The sequence below is a fragment of the Branchiostoma belcheri genome, unplaced genomic scaffold, assembly GCF_001625305.1.
Source record: "Branchiostoma belcheri isolate BF01 breed outbred unplaced genomic scaffold, Haploidv18h27 scaffold51, whole genome shotgun sequence".
NCBI lineage: Eukaryota > Metazoa > Chordata > Leptocardii > Amphioxiformes > Branchiostomatidae > Branchiostoma > Branchiostoma belcheri.
In genome coordinates, this window is record NW_017804143.1 from 1018553 (window position 1) to 1031573 (window position 13021).

General features: G+C 40.7%; 1 protein-coding gene across 1 annotated transcript in view; it reads right to left on the bottom strand.

Annotated features, from left to right (window-relative positions):
- Window positions 1-2060: 2060 nt before the first annotated feature.
- The window catches only part of LOC109480525 (low-density lipoprotein receptor class A domain-containing protein 4-like), a 72340-nt gene continuing 61379 nt past the window's right edge, over window positions 2061-13021 (bottom strand). Inside the window, exon 6 of the mRNA XM_019782735.1 lies at window positions 2061-7139. Within this exon, the coding sequence (XP_019638294.1) occupies window positions 6672-7139 (468 nt within the window). The 3' untranslated portion in view covers window positions 2061-6671. The remainder of the gene's footprint in view (window positions 7140-13021) is intronic.

The following is a 13021-nucleotide window of genomic DNA, read 5'->3' on the forward strand; positions in this document are numbered from 1 at the left end:
AGTTTTGGGGTGCGGCAAACTGTACTCTCTAGCGATAAAGTTGACCAACTCCCCTGGCGTGTTATCTCTCTTTTTACTCAATTTCTACTCTTTCGAGCCGCCTCCCACAGCCTGGTAGAGGCTAACTAGGGTGGCTTAACTACAGTTCTAGACAGTTGAAGTCCAGAGACCTGGCATAGAAAGCTGCTCTCATTCCAGCCAGGAGCATTCTGGCATTAAACCTACTTTATATAATTACGACCATCTCATGTAATTTCCTGTCAGTGGTCAGGGGATAGCAGTGGACAATGACACCTTTGTCTAACTTCGGTGTAATTGAAAACGTAAGTCAAATTGGAGAAGACGGGCAAATTTGCTTTTAAGCCGCCTTCGGTAATCTGGCTCTTGGCCTTTTCTGTAATATCCCCATTTGTGCTTGTCTTAATGGGATGATTCGTTTTACATTTCCTCCATTAAACATGGCTTTCTTGCTAACAGGCCAATAATCACATTGACCCACATCCGTTGTAGTTTGGCTGAAGTAGGTCATCCGGTTTTTCTGTCCAAACTTGCATGGGGACTACATGTATACATGTGCAATGTAGGTGTAGGGCCTGCAAAATTCCACCTCCATACAGTACATGTATATGCAGGTAAAATATTGGAGCTGTGCAGGCATTTCTGATGTCTACCCTGCACCTAACCTGCACTGGTCCATGTACTGGGTATATGCAGGTTGGTGCAGGTAAAATTGGAGCTGTGTAGGTATTTCTGATATCTGCCTGCACTGGTCCATGTACTGGGTTTGAAAGTTCTGCTGCAGTACCAAAGACAGCTGCTAGGAGGCCCAAACTTGACCTTGACCTTTGTCCTACTAACACAATAATTCATCCTTCCTAAGTTCTGCTGACAACAAACACACAGAGAAACTTGAAACGCCTCCTTTTTCAAAGAGGTTAGAAGATATTCGTAAAGAACTTACTACTGGTACATTTGTACCAAAATACAAGCATTTTGGGGGTTAATATGTGCCCAGAATACTAGTAGTACATGTCAATGACCCTTTTTTTTCAATTCAGAAAACAATGACGTGGGTGTGTTTCAGCAGGTAAATCAGTGCGACATGTATGAAGTAATAAGTTAAGGGTGAAAAGTGATAAGTGACAAACACGTTTGCCTCTTGGCGAAATGTCCAGACAATTGTCTGTAAGCAAAAGGTGAACGTCACAGTGAATAGCAGAAACTAAAGTTGGTAGAAAGCCAAATACTGTAATACCTTAATTGGAGATGTTCACAGAACTGTATGTACACAGTGGCTGGAGGTGCATTGAAAAAAGGGGGTCTGCAAAAGATAATTATTTGTTAACGGTATATGGCTATGATAAGTTCACAGTACAGAACTGACCGCGAAAACCGGAAGCATTTAAGTGCCGCGAAAATATCAGGAATTACAGTACACTAACTTTTACTTACTTTCCAAGCAGAGGTTTGGCATGGTCCAATTTTTTTCCCACTGGCACCCTCCCAACTGCCTGTTGACTCTCTGCTAGCTTCTTCTTTTGACCCCATTTCCTGTGTCTGACTTGTGAGGTAATAACTCCACACATATCAAATACTTTTGGACACACAAGCAAACAGACAGACACACAGACATTTTGTATGTCTGACATTTTGTGGTCCGTAATGAAGTACTAGCAGTGTTCTAGCCAGCCTGAAATTTTTTCCAGCTATTTGAATTTTGTTTGATGCAACAGTGGGTAAAGGGGTCTGGGAGCATGCTCCATTGGGAAAATTTTGAAACCTTGATCCTCTGAAACACTTTTTCCTGCATTTGAGGGGCAGATTTTGCTTGTAGACTATGCCTAGTTTAATGACATATCTTTACATGCCAGTTTTTGTCTATCAACAATGACAGATTGGGCAAATTCTTTATCCGTCATGAGCAGCAAAATTCTGTCAAATGTTCCTGGCTAGAACACTGTGTACTAGTATCATATTACCATATGTCTAACCTTCAATGCCCTACCTTTGTTTTTACAATAAACAAATCGAAACAAAAAGAATGACAATGACAAGACTCCTTACAAAACTTAGTACCATTTTATTACTCAGCATGTACATCCAAGTCCTTGCTCTGTGGTTGGGGCTAATCGCACCTGACAACATACATGCTTAGGTCAGCGAGGCACGCTTCTCACAATGTCTCATGTTCGTCTATAATATGCAACGACAAAAAGTCCGGTATACCGATGGGGGAGGGCAGCAAGGTTTCTCCGAGCGTCTCTAGCATAGCTCAGCTCATCACAGTCGGTAGGTTTTTTTTATTGCCTAGGCTATGTGCTGCCATTGATACAGCCGAGAAGAAGCACCATTTAACACTAAAAAATGTCTGCTAGAACAGGAAAAATATCACAGATAACAGAGGGTGTTTTACACAGATTCAGTTACTACAGAACTGATCTTTTTTTTTTTACAAAACAAAAAACGTGATGCCTGGATTGTGAAAAATATGAAATCCTGGCTAATATAAGAACCAACACCCAGTGTCAATCTGCCCCATCTTTCCTGTAGAAGTGATGATATTTACCTAATTTTTAAGTCCGTACAGTTTGGACGAAAACATTATTTTGTGAATATTGCTGTGCAAAAAGGTCCATGGAACTTGCCACACACCTGGCAACTTCGATACAGTCCATTTTGAAGGCCATACAATATGTGTCCAACCCAAAACAACACCTTACTGGTACATGAAAGACCTAATATAGTCCCCCTTCCTGAAGAACTTTCGAGCAGCATTGAGAATTTTTTGTATGCGAACTTGTTGTGGCAAACCGTTTGGAGCAGGGCTCAAAATGCATATGAAATTAAGTGCATCCAATTTTTGACCGTGGGTTCATGAGTACAATTGGTACTATTGTAAATGTACCATTGTACAAAAGTAAATTTCAGATTATATAAAACTTTTGTTGTATTCAACTTGTTAAAAATGTTGAACTTAGCTATAGAATTTCAAATGCAAGCTCTGAAGAGAGGCAGAAAGGTTTGTATTTTGATTTTTCTGGAATTCTACTTTATTTCTTTAAAACAATAAAGTATAATAAATTCAAACAAATGCACCAATTAAATTCTTGGGTTAGGTACATCATAGCAGATATTTTCAAAAATGAATTTCGAGCCCTGGCATAGAGAACACCTTAATTCAGTCTACTGTTTTGGACTGAAAACAACAGGCAGTTAGTGTTTCTTGTCAACTTGGCACTCGGCAAAGTATCGATATTGAAAGTTGGCCAGAAAAGTACTTGCGGGAGGGGGGCCCCGCGAAAGGTATTTCAAGGCAGTGTTACGTTGTTTGGGTCGGTTAAACAGTTGTTTTGTCTATGTCTGGCACCAATGTATCAGTGCAAGTGTTTCCAAGGATATATAGTGTACACAGTCTTGCCACGTATTATATCCAGGACTACAACAACAACACAACAAGGCTGCACTCCTCCAAAGGTGGTAGCTAGACTTCGTATAGGAACAGGCATTGCGCCATAGTTACACTATAGAGCCGTCAATGCCGGTGAAACAAATATTAATACAACAAAAATTTGTGTATAATCTGTCTTCCTCTTGTTTATACCTATGAGACAATGTTAAACAAACAACCTTAGAGAGCTCAACGCAGTGCGACACAAAACCCCGAAGTGTAAGTGTAACCTATTACATAGGTGAAAACGTCTGGTCTACTTTTGTAGGTAGGTCCACAACTTCACCACTAATTAAACACCCATAGAGTACTGGTAAAGAACTAATCAGAATACAAATACAAGGAGCACCAAAGAGAAAAACGAGAGGAGAGGGAAGTTACAGGACAGTTAGAGAGAGTCAGAGAGAGAGAGTTGTGGCAGTGGAGGAAACTCCGAAACTGCTCAAAGGAAAGAAGTAGGCACATGATCCACCTATCGACAAAAAATTGTACAATATATCATGGAAGCATTTTTACAAAAGGAAAAATATACACCACTTACTTAAACTACAAAGCCTTTCAGACTTCAGATATATTTTACAAATACAATTGACATATACAAGCTTCGTGTTTGCTTTCAGCAAAATATTTTACATCAGTGTACATAAAAATTTTAAGATTTTTATTTTCACTCAGTCGTCAGGTCTTAGCTACAATTTTTTCTTACAGTTCGGGGTTGAGAGTCAGCTAGCTTCCTGGTGAATAAAGCATCCACTAATTCAACTACACTTAAAATATTCAACATTATAAAATTGATATTCAACATTTCAATGAAAACTAACCTAGGATCAAGTGGAGTATCAAAGACTTCTTTTTGGTTGTTCTTGTAAAAAAGTGACGATTTTGGCCATCCGTTATCAGTATACCACTTCTTTCAGTTCGAATAACATATAAGGCAAATTATACTTTGTCACATCGAGTTCTTCAAGATAAGCAGGAGCTGTGTTCTTCAGTTTCAATGCTGTATTGCAAAGTTCGCAACTTTATAATCAACAGGCCCCTTAGATTGTCATAAGCTTAGAGACACGCGCGGCCGCGTGTCGTTTTTTTTCTTCTTTTCACAGCGAGAACAACTGTGCATACACAACACCATTGCGAGATCTAAAGGTTTAACTATGCTGTTTCAGGTTTCTGTTTTTCTTTTGTGTGTCTGTCTTGCTTCTGGGCCAGATGAAACCGGTTTGCGACGGTTGTTGTTGTTGGTTCTGGACCCAGAAGCGTGTCTGAGGATATAGAGCAGGCAATGGCGGGCAGTCACACTTGCACAGTGCCAAATGTTACCCACAAGGATACATGACTAACAGGTGGACATGCTGGGTAGTGAGTGGTTGGTTGGTGGGACTCTTCGATAAACAAACAAAATCAGTGAAAATATCCTTTTTTAAGTTTCAAAGAAACACCTTTTCGGTCAAATTTGATGCCGTATGGAATAAGTACTACATTTATGTCATTAAATGTGCCGAACAGTTCAATTTGACGTAAGTACAAGACATTTTTTCCTTGTTGCCTTCAAAAAAATAAATGAAGACATCTACAAGCTGATACATCTTGCTACTGTGGGTAGGATCAGGCACAGGCTCAAGGTCACAGGTCATGACCTTTGCTCCTTAGCAACCAATCTGAGGGGAGCTGCCCTCATCCCACCACAGAAAGTACCCCCTATAGGAAAGTGTGATGTTCCTTTTTTTCTTTTAACATCATAATTTACAGCAATCTGTTTCTACCTTGATTTCCTAATGGCAGTGTCAAAAAAAAAATGCAAGAAGCAAGCCAATCCTTATAACCCTCACCACCCAACACCCCTTCTCAGCAATGGTATACTCCATTGGGAAAGAATTCCTACTGCTTGTCTGTATAGTCAAGGAGGTTTAAAATTTTGATTTTAGACCCCCTTGGTATAGTGGTGGAATCTTCCATTTGGCAGTGTGAGGTATACAGCATTTCCGCAGCCATTCCAACTGAATGTCCCGCTCTAAAAAATGTTCTCGCTAAATTTCTGTACTGTTCTTGTGCAACTCTTATAAAGCATTCAGCTTTTTTTTTGTCATCGTACGGTACGGTAATAATACCTTTTCTTCAGCAGCCTTGAAATGATTTACACAAGGACAGGTGCTTCCAGATTTACTTAGTACGAACATTACACAAACTGTACCATACACAGTGGCAGTGATACGACCCTAAACAGCACACGGGTGGGGCCTAACCTACAGTCCCTATTCTATGCAGCTTTAGTACTTCAACAGACATCAGGCATCCCAGGCATCAGCAAATACACCGTATATTGCTGTCTGCATTTGTGCGTTGGCAGATATTTAGGAGGAGCCATTGATACAAATTATTCACCGAGCACAGTAATGGAATCTGAAAGAAGTGGTCGGAGAGAGAGGTTTCCAATGACAGGTGGGGGGAGGAGGGGGAAAAAGGTAGGGGTTCGTGAAACAAAATGCATTCTATGTATGTAACGTATGCAGTTGGCCATATTATACTAATCACACTTCTCAGGCACAACAAAATATCCCAGTCCTACCTCAGAGTACATAAGGGAAAAATGACTTTTCTTCTTCTTTTTTTTGTCTCTTTTTTTTTCGCCTTGGACACTGGCCGGGGTAAGGGAGAGTGACATCTTGGCTGGGGTGGGATGGAAGAGGCATTTATCCCTCCAGGGTTGGCACAGAGCACTTTCTACTTGCTACCCCAAGGGACTTGATATGTCGTCTTAAAAAAGCCTTACCCTTTGGGTACATATCCACCATATGTACAATACTCTTCCTTGTGAGCACCATCGAACAGCAAAAATACAACTTACAACCCAAGAAAAGCACCAGGAATAGAGGCAGCAGTATATAAGGGGCGGGGTGGATGCGTTTGTGTTTGTGTGTGAGAGGAACATAATAAGGAAGAATGCTGGCTGTATACAAAGGACGAAAATGGAATCTACTGTACTCTGGTTATCATGGAGTGGCTTCGACACGCCCATGACTGTGTCCAACGTAAAGACAGCGCACTGCACTTCCAGTTGAAACAAGAATACTGGCTGGTAGACTGACAGGATTTTTTGTATACCCCTATCACTTTTTAGCCTCGACGTAAACAGTCATTAGCGTGATTTTGGTATCACGTGCGTGGAAAGCTGACGGAGGAAGATCGAGCAGAGGATGACATCTACTGCCCGCGACGCATCGTGTCATACTTTTCCCGACCCGGCAGCTCCACTTTTGACCTCGTACTTCTGAGGGCTGGAAACGACGTCACTATATCGCGGTGGCGGGTCTCCGTACGACGAATTTGTACTCCCATACTGTGTTCTCGTGTGCGTCCCACTGTGGTGGCTGGGAGGGCCCGGAAATTGTCCCGTGTCGTAGAGAGGAAAGTCAGGGCGATCAAATATAGTTCTATTGGGGGGCGGTTGCACAGATTCGCGTTCTAACTCGCGCTGCTGGTCGGGGTTTCTCAGCTGTAAGTGTCTCTGGTCGGTGTAGGGAGGGTGCTCCTCCCCATCAGACAGCTGGATGGCAGGCGGCAGGTCGATGTCCGAGTGGGGGAAGTGGAATCTGGGCTGCTGCTGGATGGTGAGGGTCTGACGTTGTAAGGATTCCTGCCGGGCCAGCCGCTCCTGCTCACGCTCCCTCCGCGTCCGAGGGCTGTACAGTACCTGCAGAGATAGACGGGCAACCAATTAATAAATCAATCAATCCACTAGTCAATCAATCAATCAATGCTCCCTCCTTGTCCGAGGGCTGTACAGTAACTGCAGGGACAGACGGACAATCAATCGATCAATCAATTATAGTCAATCAATCAATCGTTCAGTCAATCATTCAGTCAATCAATCAATGTTCATTTCTCAATACATGTGGCAGCACTAGTAACTGCAAAGACAATAAAAAAATCAGTCAGTCAGTTAGTCAATCAATCAATCAAAGGCTCATTTCTCCAGTTGTTTGAGTTTCACATTTCTTGTGTAATAAACATGGCAGCACTACATGTAGTTTCTGCAGAGACAGACAAGATGAAGGTCAGGATAAAATGACCTATCAGATTACCAGAGGGATATACATTTGTAAGTGCAAACTTCATGTAATTTGCGTCCCTAGCCTTAACCCTGAAGAAGCCACACTGAAAAAAGCCTGGATACCATACATCCTATTTGTATACCAGGGCTCCCATACTAAAAAACTTGCTACCAGCAAGTATAGAACAAAGCCCGATAGAAAATCACGAAACTAACATGGCAGCCAGCGCCTGCCTTGCTCATTGACATGGAAGGTGAGTCAAAACACTCAATTATTCCCAAATTCGACAGTTCTAGCAAACTGATTAAAATATAATAACGAGTAGATTTACTACCAGCAAGTATAGAACAAAGCCCGATAGAAAATCACAAAACTAACATCGCAGTCAGCGCCTGCCTTGCTAATTGAGATGGAAAGTGAAGTGAGTCAAAACACTCAATTATTCCCAAATCCGACAGTTCTAGCAAACTGATTAAAATATAATAACGGGTAGATTTTCTAGAATTTACAGACACACATCCTTGTAGATGACGCTTCTGAATCATTATTATTATAATAATTATTATAATAATAAGTCTTTTCCCTTGCGGCAGACTATAGCGATTGCCAGAAAAGCTCCTTCTCATCCTTTCAAGAGGTCCAAATAGCTGCCGTGATGTCATGTCTAGACGTATTGGCCGCCAGCTCAGGAAGTCCATAGTCTGCATCCGCATGTAAAACCAGTATCTTCAGATGTGCTGCCACGCAAGCTAAAATTCTGACGACGACAATATCTTTTGCGTGCGTGTACGTAATGGTCTAACCATGTGTGCCAGCATGACCTGAATACTAAGAAGGTTATACTGTCTAGATCTGGTGTCGTAGCTTTATTTGAATGTCAGCACAATACTAAATGCGTTCAACTTGTCTGGATATGGTAGACTTTGATAGAATTGTAGCTAGTACATGTATGATTTTCTGACATCACCCCCCTCCCGCAAAAAAAATCCCTGTCTCATCTGGAAGAACGATTGAAATACAGCCTACCAATATTTGTTGTTTCTTCGTCACTTGTTGTGAGACAGCCTTTCTATACTTAAACATTGAGTTACGTGTATCATTAAGGAATATCCATTTCTGACCATTGCTAACTCAGAAATAATAATCTTTAAGACAGAAAAAATTGCTGAAATAAGCAAAATTTATAATCAGCACAGGTGTGACACAAAGTTTATGAATGAATATGGGCTTAAAAAAAAGAAACTGGCACCAGTAATGCCTACATGTGTATAGACAACATACTACTAAAGTAACAATTTCCTTGTGTCTCATTACCTGGATGCCTAAGCTTCATCTATGTACGTCGGTGAAGGTTAGACATCCAGGTAATAATATACACCAAAAAAACAGTTACTCAAGCAACTGGACATGATTTTGGAAACAGTCAGATGTTTCAGGTAGCATCCACTACCATTCGTCAGTGACGCTAGAGACTGCAGGAGAAATGCAGGTTTTATAAGCAAGCCATTTCTCTCATTCATCTATGTACCAACTTCACTGCTTCTTCTGTCGACTGCACAAGAAATGCCTTACAGCCATACAGGTCCTTAGCCCCTACAGCCAGGGTACAAAACCTAGAAGTGCATGATACGACAAAGTATTACCAGGTACATTACATGCAGAAGGTGGCAAACGGTCACTGAACCATCACCATGGAACTTAACGTCAGCCAACCTTATTGCTTCTTCTGTCTCCTGTACAAGAAATGCCCTACAGGTCCTTGACCCTTCCAGCCTGTCTGACCTTGTTGTACCCACAGGAGACAGCTGTTTGTTTACTCCCCATGTAACCCAAATCCTGGCCATTAGGGATGAACTGGGTCAGACCTAACCACAGTAGCATGGGACATCATCAGTCCAGACAGACAGTCTGCCTTCATCGCATAATCTCTGCTGGAAGACATCTAATATAAGGCACATGAGAAACTCTATCTCAGTATCTGCTCTATCCATCAGGGTTTTTTTTTCTGGTTCAAAAGACAGGAGTTTTGCTGACTTTATTTTGTTGTGCACTCAACACTTTTCGTGCACCTGAATTTCCAGATTAGCACCTCATTTGTCTAATCTCTTCACAAAGACTTTTAATATAAGGCACATGAGAAACTCTATCTCATCTAGTCATCAGGGCTATACCTTGATTTTTGGTTTGAAAGACTGACTTTATTTTGTTGTGCACACAATACTTTTCTGTGCACCTGAATTTCCAGGTCTTTTGTAATTGTCTTCATCTTATAATCATTGTCTTCTGAAAGACCTCTAATCGAGGCACATGAGTATCTCTATCTGCTCTAGCCATTGGGGCTATACCTTGATTTTCTGGTTCGAAAGACAGGAGTTTTGCTCAATACTTTTTGTGCACCTGAAATTCCAGGTTAGGTGTGTGATAGTGAGTGAGTGTACCAATGCACCTCTTTTATCTATATCTGATTATCTCTTCTGAAAGACTTCTAATATAAGGCACATCAGTAACTTTATCTGCTCTAGCCATCAGGGCTATACCTTGATTTTCTGGTTCCTGTCTGATAGACAGGAGTTTTGCTGACTTTATTTAGTTGTGCACCCAAAACTTTTTGTGTACATACATTGTACCTGAATTCCAGGTTACTGTGCATGTAGGTGCACCAATGCACCTCTTTTGTCTTTATCTCATAATCTCTTCTGAAAGACCTTTAATACATATATGGCAAATGAGTACAGGGCCGCAGGTAACTCTATCTCCTCTAGTACTCAGGGCTATACCTTGATTTTCAGGTCTTGAAAAGTGAAACTAGTCTTGGTAAAACTGATGTGAGAAATTGGAGCTGAGAAGTCATCTCGAGAACTCCTTGACCTGAATCTGCAGGAATTTCGGAACACAAGTGGCGGAATTTGCGGTAACATGTTGGCTACAGCAGTTCCTCCCCCTACGCAAAACAAAGCAGGGATTAAATGGAAAGGTCACGATGTCTACTAGAGATAAGGGAAGCAGGCCTCAAAATTCATATTTGGGAAGAGGAGCACGTCGGCAGAACGTACTGCGCCTGCGCAGAACCCTACATTTTCACGCTTTTCGGTGGATTTTTGCTCAACGTTGCATCAGAATTTTGCTTGTTGCAGAGGATATCTTTTCCGAAATAACATTTGGAAACTACAGACGAGATGTTTTCCTTATATGCGCGAATACGACCTTATATGAGACGTTCTGCCGAAGTGCTATGTATAATACACTACGGGTTTCGCGCAGGTGCAGTACGTTCTGCCGACGTGCTGGGAAGAAGTGCACTGGTGCAACTAACCTGGAAATTCAAGTGCACTGAAAAATACTGGGTTAACAACAAAATAAAGTACAACGTCAAAAACCTTAAAATTGTAGTTAATTAAACCTTGAAAAATTGCAATAAACCCAAATTATCAATAGCTAACTTAAAAAAGTTACAAGTATGTAATACAACAAAGGTTTTATCATTTTTTCTGAACTTCTTCCATTGTGGGTGGCGCCAGACTGTCCCTTCTAAGATTGACTATTCTTAGTAATCTTACGTATTTCTAGGAATAGCCACAGGGTAGTATCATTGCACAATCCATGCAAACTGCCTGTAATACATGTATGTTACAAAAGAAAGAAATTAGGTCTCCAGAGAAATACTGTACTGTCTTTACCCGATTTAAGATACAGCTACAACGTGACTTTATTGGTAGCCGCCGTGTTGCACACTGAATAAAAAACAATTTACAACTAAAAGGACATTCGTTTAAAGTATATCATAAAGTAAAATTTCCATGACAGATCGTTGTGTCTTAAAGAGCAGGACAGACAGAAGTTAACATGAAATTCAATATATTGACTATAGAAAAACAGTTACTGATTTAATGAGGGTTGTTTAATTTGAACTGACAGCGTCCTTCACTTTACACTCTAACTCACAAATAAGACTTACAGTGGAACAACCACAGGAATTACACATGCCTGAGGGCAAATGGGCACATACTTAGAAACTGCATACAGTCATTTTCACTTTTAGATTGAACTGGTCTGATGCAAGAGCATGGGAAAAGAAAAGGGTACAAACAAATAAAACAACAAGGTAGATTTTGAAGCAAGAGTGCTAAAAAAAAGGGAAAAAAGTAAACAAAGTTTGCAGATTTCGATTCCAGATTGTGGTGCCAAAAAGTGCAGAACAGAAACCTGTCTATGGCCACATACTTGGAGACTGCATACAGTCATTTTCACTTGTAGATTGAACCAGTCTGATACAACAGCATGGAAAAAGAAAAGGGTACAATTTCAAAACAAAATAGAAGTACAAGGTAGATTTTCAAGCAAGAATTCTAAAAAAAAGAAAAAAAAGGAAACAAAGTTTACAGATTTCGATTCCAGATTGTGGAGCCCAAAAGTGCAGAACAGAAACCTGTCCATGAAATTGTACAGGTTTTGTTTTGACGGTGATTAATAGAGCATGGATAAAATCAGGTGCACCACCAAAACACGACTGTCTGACCTTCTGCATTATTCCAGTTCATCAGCTGTATTTTTTTTTTTTGTTCAAATCCAAGAAGCAACAAATCAAATGGGTGTGACTGAATGGTACATGTCATCATGAAATGAAAGTGTTTAGTATAATGCTATAGAGATTTCTTAATGCTGGAAAGAGTACAGAAAGAAGCCAGAGTTTTAATACACATTTTTCAGGTACTTTCTTTTCATGTTAACCTTCTCCCAGCTGCCTAATCCCATAACCAATGCAAATTTAGTGCCAAATGGCTAACTTTGTAGGATGGAGGTTAAATTTTAACCTACTGTTGAGAATGCCAGTACTTTCTTCTTTTTGTAAAACTTGTAAAATTGGCAATGACTGTATGTCAATAATATTGAATCGATTTGCCATTTCTTTGGTAGTACAATCTTACACATTTCAAAAAGAAGCAACTATGCAACAAGATGATGAAGAATACAATCCCACCACATAACGTGTTTATTTCATTTAACGTTTTATCGACCATAACCCTACTGATGAGGAAGACCAGATTGACAGGCTGAAAGCTTTAGGTGAGAGAACATTTTTGTGTTCGATCAAAAGTTTTATCTTTAAACATATAACTACCAACACAGATAAACTTTCATGATAGCATAACCCTCTTGTTGGCAGTTTTCTCCAGTCCAGTATGTCCCCATTTCACTTTATTCCTCCCTGACTAAATTTTGGAAACGGTCAGATGTTTCAAGTGATTACCAAATCATATCCAGTTGCTTGAGTAACTTTTTTTTGGCAGGCATGGTTAGATCTTGCCCCCCATTTCACTTTTCTTCCCGGTGACTAAGCGTCCATGGAAAACTAACACGGGCTGACTTCCAGAGTCAATCCTCTTCAAACAAACAATGCGAGCTAAAGTGGACCTGGGAGGGGTTATTCAGGGTCATGCGCGGACACTGCCCCACTTGGTGCTGTTCTGTAGACAACAGTGTGGATGAATGGAAGGCCTGGCTGACAGGTGGCTTCAGGCTG